The following is a 23,268-nucleotide window of genomic DNA, read 5'->3' as shown; positions in this document are numbered from 1 at the left end:
TTTGAATGGTCTGCTGAATTTTCTGTCTCATTCGCTACAATCCCTGCGGCGGGCGAGATGGGAGAATTTTGATTGCAGAGCACTGAACAATGGTGTATCAAATTTTAAAGTAAAGCAAAATACCCATTATATGGAGCCCAATTCAGTTAACATGTTTGTTGTACTTAATGGCATGAGTCTGTCCCAACTCAAAGAATTCTGAACACAAAAGTGTCAATGCATCTCACCAAGTAATTTGCACATTGTAATGTCTTACCTTTCATGTCTGGGACCATTTATACTTTGTAGAGCTCAATGAATGTAGAGCCGCTAAATCAGAATGTGGTTCATTTGTTTTGGGGTTTGTAAACATTTTGCACTTTATTTTTCACGATTCTCTCTCACTAATTTTCTGCCTTTGCCTCCTCTAGTAAATACACCAGTACCTCACAGCAGTAGAGTTCAAGGCTGACACTTACCCACCAATACCTTATCTGAGTAGTAATTGTTTGTGTGAGAGTGAGATGGAGAGTTAGACCAAAATTTTACCAGCCCCTTAGACATAATAGGTGCAGGAGCCAGGTCTGTTCGGCACCCCAACCTGGTCCCAGCATTGGGGCATTTTACTGATGGTGGGACAGGTTGCAGGATTTAAATAATTAAAAGCCCAATTAGGGGGTTATTTTATGTTGCCAGCAGTGGAGCAAAGATTCCACCATGCAGGCAGGCTGCTAGCTAATGGAGTCAGTCTTCTTGCCCCAACCCATGAAGGATAGGGAGGAAGGCTGATGGGCCAAAGATGGGGCTATGGACAGTACTGACAGCTCCAGTGATCTCCCCTCAGGGGTTCCCCGGGTCTCCAGCATTCCTCAGCAGCCAGCCCTTCTAATATTGCTGCTGAGGCTTCAGATCTAGTGGCCCTTTGATTGGGCTGGCAGTGTCAGGAGCCGGTCCATCATCCTTAATTGGGCAGCAAAGCCAGAAGCAGCCAATTAGGAGGACGCCAATGATAAAATTGCTGAGCAAGCTCCGCTGTCTGCAAGTGCAGCCTCGGGACTCGCTTTTTACCCTGACATCAGGGTCCTGTCAGCCCTTGGTGTTAGCAGGCTATGATTGTTGTTGCATCACAACCAAGTGATCTTGCTATCATTAGATGCCCATTTGTCTTGTATGAATCAATATGTTGCAAACAGAAGGAAGTTATTTGTTTAATTTCCCACCCCTACCCCAGAATTACTGAAGCCAAGTGTATTCAATCTAGCACTGACTGAGGGTCAGACTTAGAACTTTCTGCTTTTTCTGTAGCTTTTTACTGGGAACTGAGGGAACCATTGGGAACTCTTAACTCTTGGGATTTTTGAAGCTGACACTAAACTATTCCTGCATAAATCTAGTCAGTATATAACCAGCATTAATGGTTTATTTTCAACTTTAGTATCCATGAACATTTCAGGAGCATACACACCCTCCAGCAATAGCAAGAAGAATTGGCAATGGTAATTGTTTATGGCTCTGCACAGTTGTTAATTGGTAATGTACCATTACAAATAAACATTAAATCTTCTGGTTGTCTCTACACACAACTGAAAGTTGTGAAAAAATGCTTTACTTGTTTTTAACAGTCATTAATCTAGACTAACATTCATCTTAAGTGCTTATTAACATTCAGTCAACTTAGATAATAATTACTGTATTGATATTAGGTGGCTCCAGTGGCATATCTCAGTATTAACACTAGCCCGAAGTTATATATAGCCAAAAACGAAGAACTGGCTGCCTTTCCTCTTGGAATGACATTGACTTTTACAGTTAACTTTTATGACCTCAGTGGAGACCAGTTCCATGCGCACAACACAGAACTGTATTTAGCTCTTAACAGGTGAGCAATACTTTTAAATATAAAGACTGATAATATATCTTGAAGGAAAGGTAAAAGGAATCTATATTGATACAAAATTGTTTTAAAGTTTTATCCAAACACATACTGCTTTCTTGATGATAATCATTGATTAGTGCCAGATAGAGGGTGATATTCTTGTTAAAGACCTTTCAAGAATGAGTAGTTAACATTCTCTTCATTCCACATTCTCCATTCAACTCCTTGCTCAACAGGCAATTAAAAGCATCATCTGTACCAGAATCAATTTATATAGTCCAGATTTACCATTTAGATTTCCAAAGGGAATTGACCATGCAAAGTTTAGGTTATTTGCATTGTCAATTGGCATGGCTGGAACCTAGCACATAATACTCGGGAGCCCCATAGTGTGGTAGGATGCTGTATTGAACACAACAATAATAAAACACTGGCTTTCCATTTGTAAGTGTCAGTGCATGAACAACAAGCATTGCATTATTGATTCCATAACTTGCCACTCCCCTTATAGAAACAAATATCATGATTCCACATAGAATAGAATCCTTACAGTGCAGAAGGAAGCCATTCAGCCCATCGAGTCTGCACCGACAACAATTCCACCTATCCTATCCCCATATATTTACCCTGCTAATCCCTCCAACCTATGCATCCCGGGCCATTAAGGGTCAATTTAACATGGCCAATGCACCTAACCCACACATCTTTGGAGTGTGGGAGGAAACCAGAGCGCTCAGAGGAAACCCACGCAGACACGGGGAGAACATGCAAACTCCACACAGACAGTGACCCAAGCCGGGAATCGAACCCAGGTCCCTAGTGCTCTGAGGCAGCAGTGCTAACCACTGTGCCACCACATCAGTTCACTATCCTTAACTCCAGCATTGAGTTTGCTTTTTCAGACTCATCGGCCAGAATTTTGTTGGGGGGGGTGCGGGTTCAGGAATGGGCTTGACCCAATCAAATGTAAAATATCAGCCCAACGCCAGCGTGCACACAAATTGGATGCATGCCCGCTAAAAATTAATGGGCCAATTAAAGCCATTAACAAGTCAATACACAGCGATTTTACACTGTCCATGCGATTTTCAGCTCGCCACACAGATAAAATGGATGGGCGGAAATCACATTTTTATCACTTCCTCATCCAAATACAGGATAAAAGGCTCTTGGATCAGCAGCACTTTCTTGTTCATGCAGTCTGTCGCTGTGTGAGTTCCTTTGCATTTCATAGCTTTTCAAGTCTATTTCTCAGCATTTCAAGACCTAATTTTTCCTGGAAGGTTTCCCTAAGGATTGCAGCACAGTGATCTTTCATTTGAAAGGCACTGGTCCACAGCATCTCAACTGATGGGAACAATGTATTCTGCTGGTGGGACCTCCTCTGAAGAGGAAGAGAGGGGCAGGAGGGAGAGGATGCCACGTTAGTCGGCCAGTGTCCCACCAATTTTTACAGATGCATAGAAAGCATCCTTTCCAGATATACCACAGCTTGGTATGACTCCTGCTCTGATCAAGACCACAAGAAACTACAAAGGGTTGTGAACGTAGCCTTGTCCATCCGAAAAGCTTCACTGTTTTCAGACAAGGACCTGACCTTCAAGCAACTTCAATCAACTATTCACATATTATTAAAGTGCAATTATAGTCTGGATATAGAGGATGATTTTAACTGCTCAGCTGTTTCGTACTTTTCAGTTCTATTCTTGGTAGGAGGTGAGTAAGCTTTTGTTCTATCCATCAAACCAGCCTCCTATCCATTGACTCTGGCTATACTTCCTGCTGCCTCAGAAAAGCAGCTAGCATAATGAAGAACCCCATGCACCCCAGACATACTCTATTCCGCCTTCTTCCTTTGGGAAAAAGATACAAAAATCTGAGATCACGTACCAGACAACTCAAGAACAGCTTCTTCCCTGCTGCCTTCAGACTTTTGGATGGACCTGCCTTATATTAAGTTGATCTTTCTCTACAACTTAGCTATGACTGTAACACTATATTCTACAACTTCTCATTTCTTCTCCATTATGTACTCTATGAATGGTATGCTTTGTTTGTATAGCACGCAAGAAACAATACTTTTCACTATATACCAATATATGTGACAATAAATCAAATCAGGGAGAGACCTTTAAGAGGAGAGGCATGGGCTTAGTTGGTGCAGGGCCAATAGGGAGACCAGGGCAAGAGAGTTCACTCAAGATGGCTTTACCCAGTTGCTAGAGTTTATAGACAGCGCTCCAACTTTCCAGGGACACAGTGACAGCAATATGTCACTGATAGGTTCGGAAATGGCCTCCAACTTGGGTGAACAGATATCCCATGTGGTGGCTTTGAAGATCACAGTGGCTCTTAACTTCTACACATCCAGTTATTTTCAGGACTAGGGGCGCGATTGGCGGGGTGAGCCAGTAAAATCGTGTGAAAGCCAAGAAACCAGGTTCATGCCCAAGTTTTTTTTTGCCCCTCTCAATCTTACTGGCACTGGATATCCAGTGCATTCAGCCTCACGCCCATTTCCGGCGAGAGGCTGAATTAATTATTTGAATTTATTTTAATGCTCATTTCCATGTGATTAGCGATCCTGGGACACAATCACCAGGGCTCACTTGCTTTTGTGGCCTCGCTGGGAGGAGTTCTCTCTGGTGAGGATCACATATTGTCCCCAGTTGTGATGGCCTTGATGGTAGAACTGGAGGCCATTGAGGCCCCCCAGGAGGTCAAGGGCAAGGTGGAAGTGCCCCTTGGGCACTGCCAACCTGGCAGTGCCAGCCCTATCATCCTGACTGCCCACTAGGGATGGGCCCACAAGGGGCAGGTGCAGGTCAGAGGCGGGGCCAGGTCAGGGGCGGAACCTACAGGGGCAGCCCGTTCGGGTAGGTGGGGGGTGCCCGCTGCCATTCAACACATAATCGGCGGTGGGGGGGAGGTGGGTGGTCAGTCAGAGGCTGGAAACCATGCACTGGAAACCTGACCAGCAATTATGTTTCATGCTGGGTGGCCCTAATTGGTCACGTTAACAAAGCAATGTTGGTGGGAGTAGGTTTTATATCAGCTTCCAGCTGCGCCAACTTATAACGCATCCTGAGGGTAAAATTCCAGCTACTTACTTACCAATTCTTGGACTTGACTGTGACAAATCAATAGTTTAACATTTCTCCCTTAAGAAAATAATTAATATTTAACCTGCCCTTTACTAGAAAAAATTTAAAGAATAAGAGCACATGAATGGCAAGAATGATTTTTCATCTTCAGATTTCTAAGCTGTCAATGTAAAGTATGGCTGCCCCATTCCTGCAAAGGTTCAGTCTTGTTCTCAGAATAGATCAGCTTAATAAATTCATAAAATGTCTCTTACTATATCACGTCACCAATTTTCATTTCTGTAACTATACCCATCAAGTAGAAAGCACTCTAACCCTAAATCTAAGGAAAATAATAATCCAAATAAAGGACGAAAGGCTGTGATCTTAATCTTCTTTGGGACTAAATATTACAGGTATTTTATTGGAAAAATCAGCACCAAAGGACACCAAGGAAACATTGGTGCCAACTGGTATCAAGTATTTCAGGAATGCCATCATAACAGTATACAAAAAGGGTGGCATGGTGCCACACCGCAGCCTCACAGCGCCAGGGACCCGGGTTTGATTCCTGGCTTGGGTCAGTGTCTGTGAGGAGTTTGCACGTTCTCCCTGTGTCTGCGTGGGTTTTCTCCGGGTGCTCCGGTTTCCTCCCACAGTCCAAAAGAAATGCTGGTTAGGTGCATTGGCCACGCTAAATATTCCCTCAGTGTACCCGAACAGGTGCCGGAGTGTGGCGACCAGGGGATTTTCACAGTAATTTCATTGCAGCGTTAATGTAAGCCTACTCGTAACAGTAATAAATAAACTAAACTAAAAAATAGTTTCTGCAAGAAAAAAGCTATGAATTTAATGCTAGTTTGGAACAAATTGTGATTCCTTTTGAGAGATAAATTCACATCAACTTTATGAATTGATTCATACGACCAGTGTCGTTCCCCCCCAGTTATTCTGGAGTGCACAAATGATTATTCAAATGTGTGGCCCCTTCAAATGCTTTGCCGCTGACACACCCATGGTCATTTAAAGGGACTCACTGGTATGAAGCCCACATAAGGACTTTAGGGTGACTGCGCAGCTTAAAGGGAATATTGCATACAACTCTTAGAGCTAGCAGAAAGAATTATGATTCAACAAATAATTTTTGCTGATCTCAAAGTCTCCAGGTGTACACAGTTGTTATTAGTAACAAATTGTTTTCTATAGGTAAAAATGTCATACAGTTACCTTTCCTACAACTTTCATTACATTTTAGGAATGATTACTGCAAAATAAAATGAGCGGTACTTTTTGTTTTAGAATGACACAAGGAAAGTCTTATTTATTTTCATTGCCTAAAAGATTAATTGATTTTTTTTTAAACCAATCTAGGGATGATCTGCTGCTGATTGGACCTGGTACCAGGAATAACACTTATGTGGCGCAGGCTGCCAATATAGGATTGACCCTACTAGCAGTTTGGGATTACAAGCATCTGGGCATTGCAGATTATATCCCCATACCAACCCAATATGCAATATGGCCTAACATTTCAGAGCATGTGACACTGAGTGATGTAATATGTTTCGGCAGCGTGCTGGTGAACCAGGAAGGTTAGTTATGTGATAGAAAATAAACCAGTAAGTTTAATTTAATCACCTCCTCGGAAGCAAGAGCCAAAGCGGCTACCTAAATGTAATATGTGGGCTAGACCAGTGGTTTTCACCCGGTGTGCTGCGGCACACTGATGTGCTGTGAGAACTCTTCTTCAAGTATGCTGTGAGATTTTGTCCTAGGTCCTAGCAGTACGATTTATCCATTCAACTTTCACATAACATTTTTCAAAATGTAAAATGTGCCAATAAGAAAAAACGTTGGAAACGTATCCTGTCTGTAATTGGTCTGTTCCTTTTCTTACTTTACAACATACACACACAAAAGCTTATTGGCAAGTGCTTGGTTTCTGAAAACAAAATCTCTGGCCAGTAGGTTGAGCAGAAGATTATTTGTTAAACAACATATGCGTGTGATTTAAAGTGAATTGGTGTGGGGGTTTTTTTTGTTTGTTTTTGGTTAATGCTTCTTCCTTCACCGTTTGCCCTTTTGCTGCCCGGTTGTTCCCTCGGTTTCTCTCTCAATTGCTGCCACCTCTTCTTCACCTTGCTGTCCAGCAGCCAGATCACCTGGCACCGGCTCATTGCTCTCTTTCTGGAGCCACCTGCACAGCCGCCAGCCACTTTGGCACTTTTCCTGTGCCCACCTCTTCCCAGCTTCTTCACCCGGGCTGGGCTCCACTTCATTTTTGCTCTGGGGCCGTCAGCTGCTCTCCATTGATGCAGGGCTTTGGGGGTCAGGCGATGGTGGTGGCCAGGTGGCTCTGGTCCTCTAGGTGTTGCTGCTTGATTCTGCAAGAGCCCAAGGCCCTTGTGCCTGCTGTGTCTGCAGCAGCGAACTGTCGCTGACCAAGCTCCGCACCGCCTGGTTCACCCACAGTTTGAGCCAAGGCACGACATAGCCAGGGGCCGACAGCCAGTGAGAGGCTGCAGCACTCCCACAGAGGCCAACGCCTCCACAGTGTGGTCAGTGGGTGCTCCTGCCACACCTTGGGTGACAGCAGGCTCCTCCGCCTCCTCACCTTCCTGTCTTGGAAGGAACCTTCGGGCAGATTGCCAAAAGCCATTTATGGCGATGTCTTCAGCACCTTCCCTTTGCTGCCCCCGGCGTCCTGAGCGGTCCTCCCTCCACGTGCCTTACCGCGAGGACCGAATTGCCTGCTGGTTGAAGCTCGGCGCTAGCAGCAGCTGAGTGACCAGAGTGGCGCTGCTCCATCACTGATCAGCAGAACAGGAGAAGCCTGGGCCAGCGAGAACCCCAATCAGCAAGACTAGGCCAGTACCCAAACATGCGCTGAGCAGCAGAAGCACATTCATCTCCAGCTTGTCCCTGTTCAGCTACACTAACCCAAGAGTCCTGGCTCAGGTAAGAGGACACCACCTGGTCTCAGCAAAGTTATTTCACATCGGACTTATTGTCCATCTGTTTCTGGATGTTTCAATCCTCGCCCAGTCCACATCTTGCAGCTCTTCTGGGACCCTGGTTTCAAGTGAACGGGAGAGAATTTAAAAAGCGCGATGTTCAGAATTGGAGACATTTGCATTTAATTTTTAGATTTAAACAGGCCATTGTTTAATAATTTAATAAAATTGCAATCTTGTAAGGTTTTAACTGAAAAGCATTGTGTTGCTCCAAATTCTAATGATAGATTATATTTAGTTTGTGGGTGAGCAGGTTTGCTGGAAATTACTTGCTGTTTGTTCCCCCTCTAAAATCAGTGTGGATTTTGGCAATTTGAATAAAGAAATTTACAATCTTAACTCGACAGTTCAGATCAATTTCCAGATCTATCAGAATCTTTTTCTCGCTCTTATTTTTCAATGCCACACAATTTGTCAATTTAATTTGCGAGTCATCGTTGTAATATCTCCTCTTTCTCCCCAACATTAACTATGTTTAATTCAACTATTCTTAATTTAAGATGTGCATTTTTAAAAATAAAATATATATAAATAAATATAATTCAAGGTCTGCTGCAAGTTGTAATACCGCCATTCCAAATCTTTCTTTTTGAATGGCCTGAAAAGGCAAGTATCCACAAGGGACATGCCAAAAATGTAGCAGGTGCCAACGTTCCATCTCCATGGAGATGAGAAACTGGGTGGCCCCACCCCTTACATGTAATTGGTCACTGTTGGTTCGCTACTACATTGTGGGGCATTTATGTGTAATCGACACAGTTGAAAAGACAAGGTGGGCGTGCCTTGGAATTGTTTGTCTCATTGAAGTGTGCCATGTTACTGAAAAGGTTGGGAACCACTGAGATAGACACCCCCAGTAAAACTTATTTTACTTGGGCTGTAGTAAAAGTGGGTTTGGAAGTGTGAATTTCAATCTGTTTTAATTTACTATGCAAAGGATTACTCAGTTGTGTTTGTGTTTTCTTAGGATAATTGATATTTCAGCAAAAACAGAGACCATTTAGTTCATCATACGTATGCCTTAACCGTTGCAGATCCAAGCTGTCTGTTGTATTACAATTTCCTGCTCTTTTAATGGTTCTGTGGCGTTGTCTTTTATATGATGGGAGACACATTGAAATTGCTTAAATTTAATTCATTTATGGTCCTTATAACAGTGAGAGAAAGAAAGGTTTCACTTCAAATGGTGCGAGAGATAGTGTCTTAGCTGGCTGTACCACACAGTCCCAGTTATCCTGTGATGTGGAGATGCCGGTGTTGGACTGGGGTGGGCACAGTAAGAAGTCTCACAACACCAGATTAAAGCCCAACAGGTTTATTTGGAATCACGAGCTTTTGGAGTGCTGCTCTGAGTCCCTCGTGATGAAGGAGCAGCGCTCCAAAAGCTCGCAATTCCAAATATACTTGTTGGACTTTAACCTGGTGCTGTGGGACTTCTTACCATGTTATTCTATATTGTAGTTATAAAATCTTAAACTTATCAAATTTTTGCTATTTATAATTTTGAGACACTAAAGGAATTTAATTTCGAAAGGAACATTTTCCTTTATTTTTTCTTGGTAATAATGATATTTGAATACATGCTGAATATTACATGTAATTGAAATTGCTTCTGCACCTGGTATCTTCTAAAGAGGTTCTCTAAGTTGTCTTTCAAAATGCTAGGTTACTTAGGTAGAAATCAAAACCGACACATTTGTTTAGGTGAACCTGGGAACTGGTATTTGTTATCAAGTGAAGTTCTACAGATCGATTCTGCCACAGGGTTGGGAGTTACAAGGAGCACAGGATCAACCATGGTCTATTACGAAATTCCAGGAATTGTGAGAACCTACAGAGAGGTAAGATTTTCATCATTTAATCTGTACATTTTATATAAAATCAGTTGTGCACAATTATTGAGTGAGGATCAAAGTGGCATTATTTCAGGGGTAACTCTTTACTACTACATTCTTACTACCTGGAAGTTCACCTTTCTCCTTAGATTTTTCAGTTGTGATTATAACCAAAACTTGCAGTAGGTTTATGTACACAACCCTTAGTTATTTTTATCATAAATACATGCAATATTTTTGCAGGATTGGTATTTATGCCTTGGATATTTTGCAATATGCAATAATTCTGTTTTCATTTCAGATCACAGTTACTGGTGTAGGAAAAGCCACCGTTACCTTTCATGGTTTCACATGCATAATTGGTCTTCCTAATTTTAATGTGTACAGATTTATTGTGACTACCATGAACAAAGATAGCAGTTTGAGGGGTGAGTGCTCATTGTTCCTAAAAACAGGTAGGAAATTATAGTTGTGAAGCGAGACTGATGAGTCACTTGCCGTACTTTAATTCCTGCAGTAAAAAGGGCATCATTAAGGGATAGGTCAATAGAGGTGCAGTGGTAAACATTTAAGGGGATATTTCAGAATGCGTACACTCGATGCATTCCAATGAAAAAGAAAAATTCCAAGAGGAGGACTAACCATCCATGGTTGACTTAAAAATTTAAAGATAAAGGGCAGGATTTTCCAGACCCCCGTGGCCCGTTTTCGAGCAGTGGAGACAGCTTACCATCAGCGGGATCTTCCTGTTCCGCCGATGTCTGCGGCATTTTGCATGGATTGCCCGTCCCCCCACCAGGGAACCTGGTTGTCAGTGGCAGGACCAGAAGATCCCACCAGTGTCAAACTTGAAGAGAAAGCATATAATTGCATAAAGGTGGGTGGCAGATCAGAAGATTGGATAGAATATAAAAAACAGCAAGTAAAAAGACCAAAAAATTGACAAGGAAGGAACAGTTGGAGTATGGGAGAAAGCTTGCTAGAAATATAAAGACAAATAGTAACAGTTTCTACAGATATTTAAAGAAAAAGAGTTAACAGAGTGAGCGATGGTCCTATAGAAAATGAGTCTGGGGAATTAATAATGGCAAATATGGAGACGGCACATCAATTGAACCAACATCTTCATGTAACATCCCAGAAACAGCTGTAATTCAGGAAATGGAAGATGGGAGGAACTTGGGAACTTTACAATCACTGGGGAAATCATACTGAGAAAATTGTTGGGTATAATAAGGCCTGTGCAATTTGTAGAATGGGCCGGACCTGTATTTCCTGTTCTTAACCCTGACAAGTCAGTTTGGCTTTGCGGGGGACTATAAACTGATAGTCAAGTCTCCAAACTTAATAGGTACTCTGTGCCCTGGATTGAAGATCTGTACGCCAAATTAACAGGTGGCAAGACGTTCTCCAAGTTGAACATGAGCCATGCCTATCTCCTGCTTGAATTGGACGTGTCCTCCCAGAAATATGTGACAATCGACACACGTAAGGGATTCTACGAGTACACCCATTTGCTTTTCGGGGTTTCGTCAGTGTGTACCATCTTCCAAAGAGCTATGGATAACATCCTTCAAGGGCTACCCAAGGTAGCAGTATATTTAGATGACGTCTTGATCACGACGGCATCAGAACAGGAACATCTGGCCAACCGAGAAGAAGTCTTGCCGCGATTTTCCAGAGCAGAAGTTCACTTGAAGAGGGAGAAATGTGTTTTCCAAGCGGCTGAAGTAACCTATTTAGGCTACCGAGTAGATGGCAAGGAGTCATATCCAGTAGAAGATAAAGTAAAGACCATCAAGGAGGCCCTGACCCCAAGAAAACGTCAGAGTTAAAAACCTCCCTGGGGTTAGTCATTTATTATGGAAAATTTAGCCCAAATTTGGCTTCCATGCTGGCCTCCTTGAATCCCCTACTACGAAAATACCACAGATGGTCTTGGGAAGCTCTGCAGGCAGAGGCTTTTTTTAAGGCTAAACGTCAATTACTGTCATCCAAATTATTGGCTCATTTTGACCCCAAGAAAGACATATTTTAACCTGTGTTATAGGGTTAATGCAGTGCTGTCACATCGCTGGAAAGTCAGGACGGAGAAGCCCATTGCTTATGCCTCCAGGACCCTTTTGGATGCAGAGTGAAGATATCCTCAAATTGAGAAGGAAGGGTTGGCGGTCGCATTTGACGTGACGAAGTTCCATCAATGGTCAACGGATTTTTCTAGATACCAACCATAAACCGCTACTGGGCCTCTTCAAAGAGGTTAAAGCATATCTTCCCCCCCACCCATCTCCCCTCATCGCCTCCGCTCGGATAGAACTGGGCCTTGTTATTGGTGGCCTGCAGAACTCTAGAACACTGCTCTGTGACCCAGATAGCTAATGCGGTCGCACTGAATGCTTCCCATTGCCCAGAGGATGTGATGAACTTGACATTATTGGAGACCTTGCCAGTGTCTGCAAGGCAGATTAAAGCCTGGACCCAAGAAGACCAAACCTTATTCAAAATTAGGCGCATGATCTTACTCGTTGGATTCCAAAAAAAGACCCTCCAAAGAAATGAAACCCTACCTCATTAAGAAATCTGAACTTAGTGTTGAGGATGGGATCATTCTTTCAGAGTCCCAAGTAATTGTTCCCTGAGGACGACAACCAATATTAACAGAACTACATAGTGGTCACCCAGGAGTATCAAAATTACAAAAATGAAGATGCTGGTCAGGAGTTTGATGGCCCGATCATGATTCTGACATCAGAGTCTTGGTGAAGCAATGTGAGTTGTGCTGGCAAAATCAAAAACTCTCACCGTCAGGCTTCCTACATCCATGGGAGTGACCTGGCAGGCCATGGGTGCATGTGGCATGTCCCTTTATGGGTTCTATATTTCTAATAATGGTGGATGCACACTCCAAGTAGTTGGAGGTACACCACATGGGCTCCACGACTACTCAGGCTACGATTGAGAAACTGTAGTAAAGCTTCAGCATATATGAATACCAGAAGGTTTCCCATAACGGCACAGTCTTCACTAAGCGGTGATTTCCAGAACTTTGTGCTCACCAATGGTATCCAATACGCCCAGACTGCACCTTATCACCCTTCGTCAAATGGTGTGGCAGAACGGACGATTCAAACCTCCAAAAATGATATGAAGAAACAACTGCAGCATTCATGAAGACTAAACTGGCATGATTTTTGTTCAATTACAGGACCACACCGCACACCACAACAGGTGTTGCTCCAGCAGGGCTGTTGATGGGATGACTGCTTTTGTATCAGATTGTGCCTATTATTTCCAAACTTGCCTGGGAGGTTGGAGTCCCAACATGAAAACGAAAAAAGAAATTTTGATTCCGTAAGGACAGAAACAACTTTTGCAACAGGTAACCTGGTTCACGAAAGGAACATCGGGGATGGTCTCAGATGGTTCCTTGGGATCATTATGAAGAAATAGCACCAGTATCTTACAAGATTAAAGATCAGGGTTAAACCCTAAGGAGGCACTTAGACCACCTCAGGGCTAGGGTATCCTTGCCCGAGCCGCCACCAGCCATGGAGATAACCACTGCCAGTGCCACCCCTCAGCTTGAAGCTCACCACGTTGGCACCTACAGATAGCAAAGATACGGACTCAGGAAGAAGTGGGCCTCCAAGCTGAAGCGGAACCTGAGGAGGAACTTGCTTCAGTAACTCTGCGATGCTCCCTCCAAAAGAGAAGTCCCTTTTACACTACCTGATCCAGCCACATTTCCAATGGTCCTCCACCCAAGCGGAGCGCTCTCTTCAGATTGGGGGTCCTGAGAGAGCCATGGACCTAAGAGGGGGAATGTTATGGTAACCACAAAGGCACAGGGAATCATCACTAGATCTACCTGTGGGCTTCATGGAGTAGAAACTACCTTATTGAATGAGCAGAGGCTCACCCAATAGGGAGCAGCCAGCAAGTTTTTTTTTTAAACCTAAAACTTTGCCCAAGTTGTATGTTCCGAGGTGAAGACTATCTGACTGTAAGCCACGGGAGTGGCCTTTTCCTTTGGTGCACAATAAAGGGTATTGGTGACAGGAAACTGGCGTTTGGCTGAATTACTGCCTGATAGGAACTGGCCTTTATATAGTGCTGCTCGTACAAACATATGAATTAAGAGCGGGGTTAGGTCACTCTGCTCCTAGAGCCTACTTCGCCTTTCAATAATATCATAGCTGATCTGATATTAACCTCAACTCCTCATTGTCTATAGATCAGAAACCCCAAAGTAAATTATGAAGCCAGACTAGACCCCAACAGTTTTTCTATTTTGGCATTAGTGTAAGGATAAGATGTTTCATTCCAGGTGTGATTCTATTGACAAACTAAGAAGCTTTTATCAAAACAAACTTTATTTAACAACACAGTTTATTATAACAAATGAATTAACTTAACTTTTACCAATTGAAATACTTAAACATGACAATATACAATTCTTAACTGCTAAACTATCTCTATTAGTTCCAATTCAAGTGATATTCCTTTTATAAACTTAAACTCCTCTTAAAAACAGTTGGCAACATGCAGGCTCATGTGCTTGTACTTGGGCTGTCAGTCCTCGAGCCTCCAGAACACCGCTGGAGAGAGAGTGATTTATTTCTCCTAGCAGGTCGCAAATAGCAGCCTCCGGAGAGAGAAAGACACTTCTTGCTTCTTTCAATGCCTGGCAGTAACTGTCTGCTTTTTCTGTAAGCTTAGCTCCTCCCCTTAAGCACATGGCTCTTGTCAATCAGCCTAATTTGAAACACGGGGAAAAAACAAAAATGCATTCAGTCAGACTAAAACAAACACATCCCCAACTAAAGTCAATCATTAGCCTGCATTCTCAACATGTGAGCTGCCTGTTTTGCAGACAAATCGGCACTGTGTAAAACAGAACTGAATTATAAACATACCCCTCACAAGAAACATGATAGCAATACATTTCTTAAAGGCACAGTATCATCACAGCAGTTTATTTGAGGAACCATGGATGGCCAGCAGGAGAGGAAAAGACTATTTTCCATAAAGAGAATCATAGGAAATTTTTAATGCAAAAATTAGGCACAAATTTCAAACACATTGCAGCAAAAAAATCAGAAACAACCAACATGACAATTCTTATCAACCCCATGATATACACCTAAACATATTAAAATGAATCAATTCAGTAAAATATTTAAAATGTAGCCGTAATGTTAACTAACCATTCTGTTTTCCAGTCATTTTAACAATTCTTCTCTTCCTTTGCTACACACATTCCGACACGTGTTCCAAAGTGTATGTTTTGGTTTACTCTCCGTAATACCTCAGAGCCATGCCCTATCTTGAAGGACAAGGAAGTGCTTTCTGACCAATCACATTGTTTCCTCAGTTGGCTGGCTATATTTTGTATCTGTTGTAAGTAACATGCATTCTTAGTGCTTCTATCGAGATAAGGTTGTAGGTTAGTAGATTATAAAAGAAAATGTATCAACATTCACAACATATGTTGCGTGCACAATACTCAGTCCAGAACCTTTTGTTATATTAATTATTAACACATCCCAAATTCCGTCATTCATTTGCTGCATTTTATGCATTCAAACTGCAGTTTTGTGTGACTTATTTCTAAATGACTGAATTTTAATGAGTTTTTTCTTTTTGCCCTCTTGAAATCAGTCAAACGAATGGAATTATTCCAGTAACGCACCATGACTCAGCCCTTTTAAACAAAACCTTTAGAATCAGGTGGCGGTGAAGTGATGTTGTCATGGACTAGTAATCCAAAGACCCAGGTTAATACTCTGGGGACCCAGGTTTGAATCTGGCCATGACAGATGGTGAAATTTGAATTCACTAAAAATCTGGAATTAAAAGTCTAATGATGACCATGAAATCATTGTCAATTGTAGTAAAAAACCATCTGGTTCATTGTCCTTACCTGGTCTGGCTTACATGTGACTCTAGACCTACAGCAATGTGGTTGACTTTTACATGCCCTCTGAAATGACCTAGTTCAATAGGAATAAATAAATGCTGGCCAATCATGCCCACATCCCATGTGTGAGTAAAAGAAAATCAGCAGGCATTCCCAACAGGAGTGTTTACATACAAATTCGAGCAGGAGTCTCTAGATCTAATTTTAAACTAAACTTCACATTCCATCCCTGATAATCTTTCACCCCCTTGCTTATCAAGAATAAATCGACTTCTGCCTTAAAGGTAGTCAAAATCTCTGCCTCCATCATCTTTTGAGGAAGAGAATTCCAAAGTCTCACAACCCTCTGAGAAAATAAATATCTGTCTTAAATAGACAACCCCTTATTTTTAAACAGTGGCCCCTAGTTTTAGATTCTCTACACATCCACCCTGCCAAGTTCCCTCAGGATCTTACATATTTCAATCAACCTCTTAGCCTCCAGTGGATACAAGCCTAGCCTGTCCAACCTCATAAGACAATCAGCCCATTTCAGGTATTAATCTAGTGAGCCTTCCCTGAACTGATTCCAGTGTAGTTACATCTTTCCTTTAAATAAGAAGACCAATGCTGTACACAATGCTCCGGATGTGGTCTCACCAATACGTTGTATAACTGAAACATGATGTATTCAATTCCTCTTGCAATAAACTATAATGTTCTGTTAGTTTTGCTAATTACTTGCTGCACCTAAATACTAACTGTTTGCGATTCATGCACTCAGACATCCAGACTCCACTGCATCTCTCACCATTTAGATAAAGTACTTGCTTTTTATTTATCCCGCCAAAATTGTCAACCTCAAGTTTTTCCACATTATGTTCCATTTGCCAGATTTTTGCCCATTCACCTATTCTATCTATATCCTTTTGTAGCCTCCGTTTGTCCACTTCACAACTTACGTTCCTACTTATCTTTGTGTCATCAGCAAATTTAGCAACCATATCATCAGTACCTTCATCCAAATCATTTATATAAATTGTCAAGAGTTGAGATCCCAGCACTGATCCCTATGGCACACCACTCATCACATCCCGTCAACCAGAAAATGACCCATTTATGCCTACCCTCTGTTTCCTGTTAGCTAGCCAATTTTCTATCCATGCCAATGTGTTACCCCTACACTACAAGCTTATATTTTTCATGATAATGTGAAAATAATGTATCCATGGAGTCCACTCTGCTGAACAGTGTGACATTGGTTTATTTTGTATTCATCCAGGAGACTGCAGTTTTGCTCAAGTGAAAGCTATGTCAAAGCTAAAACCGGAATCAAACCTTGCTTGTTCTGTGCGGTTTAGCAATATTGTATTACAGTCCCTAGCTACCTCCGTTTTCTCTGTGGAACCTGAATTCTTGGCTGATACAGGTAAACAATTAATATAGCTCTTCCAGAATGACGTTTCATGCTGGCAATGTCTCAAAATATGTCTAATTATTTTCTTCCATAATAAACCATGACAGCCCATAAACTAAGTGTGACTTATTTATGCACAAGTTAATACCTATACATGAAAAGGCTGATTGCACGATTTTCTTACATAGCTATGGATCCCGGAATTGTTAGTGCGAACCCATATATTGGATGTGGACCAAATTAATCCAATATTGTTACCAGAAAATAATAATGGGATACAAATGCAAAACTTAATAACTTTGTACCAATTTTGGTCATAAGGTGTGATTTTCCGCCCTGTCCGCTGCCAAGATCATTCGGTTCCACCAAAAGTCAGTGGAGTTTTGCTTGGGCCACCAAATCTCCTGAGGCAGGTCCCACCACAACTGGGACTGATAATTCCGGCCAGAGTCAATTCAACAAAATATCTCAAAGGCAGTCTCATAGCAAATATGTAGGAGATAATCTTCAGCTTCTGTAACAGAGATGGGGTTAACTAGAAATGAACCTCCTGGGCTTATGCAACAAAAGGTTATAGGATTTCTGCTTTATTTATGGAGACCACAGATCAGCAGCTATGACTAGCCCTTTTCCCATAATCCCAATAGAATCCCACTAAAGGCAATGGGAAGCCGGTCAGGTTTGTTTTCATTGTTTTTTATTATTGACAGGATGTGTTCAGAATACTTTGAAGCAAGATGGTGGAATGTTTATGCAAAACAGTAGCACAAGGCGAGGTATATGTCAACCAGCAACTGAGATGAGTTTGTTGTCAAAAGGGACAGCAAGACTGATTTGAGAGTGGCCTCAGATCTTATCAGCTGCAGCTGTCCCTTGTGAGTTGTGTCCACAACTGCCCAGCAACAGACACAACTCAGCTATTATTTCATGAAGAAGGCATAATTTTCTAAAGTATTGGTGTGGATGATGCTGTGACTGCATAGTGGGAGTGATAAATATCAGCGGGCAAAGCTAGCAGCCAGCTGACATCACTTTTCAGTTTGGTATTACTATGATGGACCTATTGTTCCTTTTCATCTTCAGTGTAGAGGAATGTGGGTATTCCAGGGTCCATTAGGCTATTCAAGCACAGTCCACAACCTTTGAATTTAAAAACATGTAATATATTTGATACTGTTAAAAAAGATAAAGATTTCACAACCATATAGAATTTTTACAAATAATTAAAGTCAAGTGTGTCAAAAGAAATCTGCAACCATAGTTTTCAATAACAAGTGTCTTTTACTTTGCTGTCAAGCTTACAAAGTAATTTTTTCAATTTTCAGGTCAATACAGTTGTACTGTCACTATAAAAGAAATGCCAGACTCTGTGCGTAGGGAGTTAAGTACAGGCGGAGACACCTATATATCTATAAAGGCTTCTGTTCTGGGAGGCCATTATGCAGGACAAGTTGGAAGAACAGAGATTCCTTTCATTCCAGGAATTTATATGAACCAATCATCTGTGACTCTTAGTTGCAAAGAGCCAACAGTTAATATCACGATTTTTGGTACAGTTAAAGTATTGAATGAACTGGAGGTAAGCAACAGAGTTCTGTTAATGAGACACAGTTGAGTTGAACTTTCAGACTGCAAAAGGTTTCCTAAACAGAGCCTTGGTTTTGGGTATTGTAAGCTTTCAGATGCAATACTAAATATATCTGATTTTATAAGACACCATGCATGACCATGAATTTGCTCAGAGTGTCTGCTGCACCTGCTCTACCACTGCAACTTGCAAGAAGCATGGCAGAGATTTACAAATATCACAGCGCTTCTGCCATATTTCTGGTGAGGTTCTGGCAACAGAATGAAAACAGATCCAAATAAATCCCCAGCCCATGAACTGTGTGTTAAATTGCATGCAACTATTTTCCACATTAAAGATTATTGGTAGCTAGGTAATTGTTTCAAAGTGTAGTATTATTAGGAATTTATGAAAGTAAAATTCTGAGGAATTTTCCAGAATCTTTGTGCATTGAGAACAAATTATAACCAAAGTGGAACTGACGAGATTTTGGAATACACCTGCTTATTTTTTAAAATATTTATCTAAATTTGTGTTACATTAAATGTGCAATATTTAAATAAAGTTATCCTTGTCCTCTCATCTCCTTGCCTTGTTTTGCAAAAGCATTTAGTCTTTGTTGGGGCATAGCTTTACAAGCACTGTTCGCTGTTCAAAACCTAACACAAATGGACATTTTATTCTTGTGTCAATGTTAACAAGCTCACAGCCGCGTTTAAAGCTGTCTTCATCTGAGAGTCACATGCACACGGTATCAAAGCAAGAATCGCTGTATAGTGATCAGAAGCACAAACTCTCCCGTTTTCCTGTCCCTAGCTTGTGACGCTGAAGTAAATTGTATTGCCTCATGTGCCATGAGATCAGCGAACATTGCACAAATCAAGGATGTATGAAGTCTATTAGATAATATTTTCCAAGATCTCCTGGTGAGTTTTATTTGAGATTGAGTTTTTTTTAATCTATTAAAGCATTTATATTACCTTATTTAATTCAATCCTAGATCCGATCTCAATCCCCTGCAATTGTGGTGAGTCAACCTATCCAGTTATACTCAATGCCCAACATTGTTTACTCACTAAGTACTGTGAATCATAGCCTTCTTCAGCTGGGATTACCATGCACCAATATCAGTGTATCCAGCCCCTTGACAAGACAGTTGATGCATGTGACAGTCACAGTTCTGCGGAGTGGAGGCAATGATGGCACGACAGGCAAGATTTAGCTTAATGTTGTCTTTTCCTGCAACAGTATTTATTGAATCTTTAAGTGCAACCTTCCTTTAATGAATGTATCCAATTCATATTTCTTTCAAACTTGCAACTGAAGTTCTTGAAACTTAGTTGAGTAATAGAACATAGAACATTACAGCGCAGTACAGGCCCTTCGGCCTTCGATGTTGCACCGACCAGTGAAACCAATCTAAAGCCCCTCTAATCTACACTATTCCAGTATCATCCATATGTTTATCCAATAACCATTTGAATGCTCTTAATGTTGACGAGTCTAATCTTTAATAGAAAACAAACAATTTATTTTGATACTCTATAGCATCAAAACATCTTTCCAAAGATTTAAAATTAGACCACTGGAGGAAGACCAGATGGTGTAGCATAAAGATAATAGGGTAGAATTCCCTCTACTTGATGCCTAGGTGTTTCCTTTTCCCCAGGTGCAGTAAAGAGCAAAAGAGGACAGAAGCTGTTCATTGGGTTTCTGCACACCCATCCACTCCACTGTCCTGCGACTTCCTAGCGCTTTGCCTTGCCAGGTAACTGCGCTTGTGTACACCCTTGGAGGGATGTCTGCTGAAGGTGGGCACAAGCGACTGATCCTGAACTACATTGGGCCAGAGAATCTTGGAGATTCTGATGGTAACTGAATGCAATGGAGACGGGCACAAAAAAATCTCCTTTCAACCCAACCCAAATCAAGAAATATTAGAACTTTTCAGAGATGCTGGGCTAAATTTTCATGTTGAGTTCAGGAAATATGAGTTGGGCCTTTTTCTGACTTTGGAAACCTGAGCCTGTCACCTCTTCCCACATCCACTGTCATGAATAGATCTCATGTGTTCCTTTTTACTGCCTGTGATCAATGTTTGTATGTAAGACATATACGTTATCCTACCCTTGAAGTGTGGGCCTCAATTAAATAATTCCCGCAGCAAGCCTTTTGTGAATTAAAAATAAAGGTTATTTATTAACACACAATAATCCCAGATTTAATGCAACATTTCACTTACCTACACACCCACACAGGTTAGAAACAGTTGAAGATAATATACCGTTACAGCTTATAATTATTTCAATCTCTTTCATGACAGGCTTTTTAGTTTTTTAGATGTAGTTGATGCTTTCTAACATTTTTTTTTAGGAGCAGGAGGAGGCCATTCAGCCCCTCAAGCCTGCTCCGACATTCATTACAATCATGGCTGATCATAGCCTAATCCAACTCAATAGTCTAATCCTGCTTTTTTCCCCATATCCTTTGATCCCATTCGCTCCAAGTGCTATATCCAATCGCCTCTTGAATACATTTTTTTTTGGCATCAATTACTTCCTGTGGTAATGAATTCCACAGGCTCACCATTCTTTGGATGAAGAAATGTCTCCTCACCTCTGTCCTAAAATGGTCTACTCTGAATCCTCAAACTGTGACCCCTGGTTCTGGACTCCCCCACCATTGGGAATATCCTCCCTGTCTGGTCCTGTTAGAATTTAATAAATCTCTAGAGATCCCCCTCATTCGTCTGAACTCCAGCAAAACAATCCTAATCTAGTCAATCTCTCCTCATACATCAGTCCCGCCATCCCCGGAATCAGCCTGGGAAACCTTTACTGCACTCCCTCGAGATCAAGAACATCCTTCTTCAGAAAAGGAGACTAAAATTGCACACAATACTCTAGGTGTGGCCTCACCAAGGCCCTGTGTAATTGCAACAACACATCCCTGCTCCTGTACTTGAAACCTCTCGCAATGAAGGCCAACCTGCCATTTGCCTTCTTTACCGCCTGCTGCACCTGCATGCTTATTCAAGTGAAGGTCTTGTCAAGCAAGGTATTCTGCATTCTGCACTCTCTCGTTTCCTTCTCTATGAACAGTATGCTTTGTATAGCACGCAAGAAACAATACATTCCACTGTATGTAATACATGTGACAATAATAAATCAAATCAAATCAAAAACCATGGTCCCTTCCCCCACTTATCGCATACGTCACCATCATGAGCCTTTCACCAATGTGGTGCTGCCATATGACCACAGTGTGTGCCCCTTTTGCACATCATTCTCAACATTAGTGATGTCTTGACCTGAATGTTAAGTATACTTGTGGAACGAACCTCATTCACATGCTTTGCATGGTCATGTCATGTTTAGTCTTGACTGTGTAAATTGAGACAGATGTATTCTCCTACCTTGTCTGCATTCTTGAAAGGTGCAGTGAATAAGGAAATATATTCATGCATGAAGAAGGGTCATATATTGTTCAACTCTATGTGCCCTCTACTTGGCAGACGAGTATTCATGGCATTAATTCATACTCAGAGCTCATGTACGCTGCTGTCGGTCAACCATGTTTTCAACTTTCAGAGTGTACATCTACTAAACTGACCAATAAGTGGGGGGCACCTTGCCACCTCAAAGTGATGAAGCACGGCTCCATTACACCCAATTATGTCCAACCTTGCACGTCTCTCACCCTTTGGTTGTGTGTCTTGTGAGGAGTAAGCTCTCATCACAAAATACGAATGCAACAATGTGCATATCCTCACCTGAGCACTCACCAAGGTCACTGATGCTAAGTTTAAATGGTGATTTCTCATGGGCAGTAGAAGCATTGAGGATACTCTGGAAGTGCAGGTGATTGCTTTAGATAGAGGGGAGCAATAGGATAGGAGCAAGGATGTATTGACTACAGCTCAGCCTTCAACACTATTATTCCCATGAAACTCATCTCCAAACTCCGTGGCCTGAGCCTCAGCACCTCCCTCTGCAACTGGATCCTGAACTTCCTAACTCACAGACCACTATCAGTAAGGCTAGACAACAACGCCTCCTCCACGATCATCCTCAACACCGGTGCCCCACAAGGCTGTGTTCTCAGCCCCCTACTATACTCCTTATACACCTATGACTGTGTGACCAAATTCCCCTCCAATTTGATTTTTAAGTTTGCTGACGACACCACTGTAGTGGATCTCAAACAATGACGAGACAGATTACAGGAATGAGATAGAGAATCTGGTGAACTGGTACGGCAACAATAATCTCCCGCAATGTCAACAAAATGAAGGAGATTGTCATTGACTTCAGGAAGTGTAAAGGAGAACATGCCCCTGTCTACATCAATGGAGACAAAGTAGAAAAGGTCAAGAGCTTCAAGTTTTTAAGTGTCCAGATCACCAACAACTTGTCTTGGTCGCCCCATGCCGACACTATAGTTAAGAAAGCCCTCAAATGCCTCTACTTTCTCAGAAGACGAAGGAAATTTGCCATGTCAGCTACGACTCTCACCAACTTTTACAGATGCACCATAGAAAGCATTCTTTCTGGATGTATCACAGCTTGGTATGGCTCCTGCTCTGCCCAAGACTGCAA

General features: G+C 41.8%; 1 protein-coding gene across 1 annotated transcript in view; it reads left to right on the top strand.

Annotated features, from left to right (window-relative positions):
• LOC144501872 (nuclear pore membrane glycoprotein 210-like) overlaps positions 1 to 23,268 on the top strand; it is a 154,846-nt gene that overhangs the window by 120,480 nt on the left and 11,098 nt on the right. The window contains exons 31-39 of the mRNA XM_078225916.1: positions 1,683 to 1,858; positions 6,310 to 6,530; positions 9,657 to 9,793; positions 10,089 to 10,215; positions 11,162 to 11,611; positions 16,969 to 17,115; positions 17,814 to 17,879; positions 18,429 to 18,682; positions 20,439 to 20,541. Coding sequence (XP_078082042.1) covers positions 1,683 to 1,858; positions 6,310 to 6,530; positions 9,657 to 9,793; positions 10,089 to 10,215; positions 11,162 to 11,611; positions 16,969 to 17,115; positions 17,814 to 17,879; positions 18,429 to 18,682; positions 20,439 to 20,541 — 1,681 coding nt within the window. The remainder of the gene's footprint in view (positions 1 to 1,682; positions 1,859 to 6,309; positions 6,531 to 9,656; positions 9,794 to 10,088; positions 10,216 to 11,161; positions 11,612 to 16,968; positions 17,116 to 17,813; positions 17,880 to 18,428; positions 18,683 to 20,438; positions 20,542 to 23,268) is intronic.

The sequence above is a fragment of the Mustelus asterias genome, chromosome 12, assembly GCF_964213995.1.
Source record: "Mustelus asterias chromosome 12, sMusAst1.hap1.1, whole genome shotgun sequence".
In the NCBI taxonomy this organism is placed as follows: Eukaryota; Metazoa; Chordata; class Chondrichthyes; order Carcharhiniformes; family Triakidae; genus Mustelus; species Mustelus asterias.
This window is presented reverse-complemented; position numbering and strand designations above follow the sequence as displayed.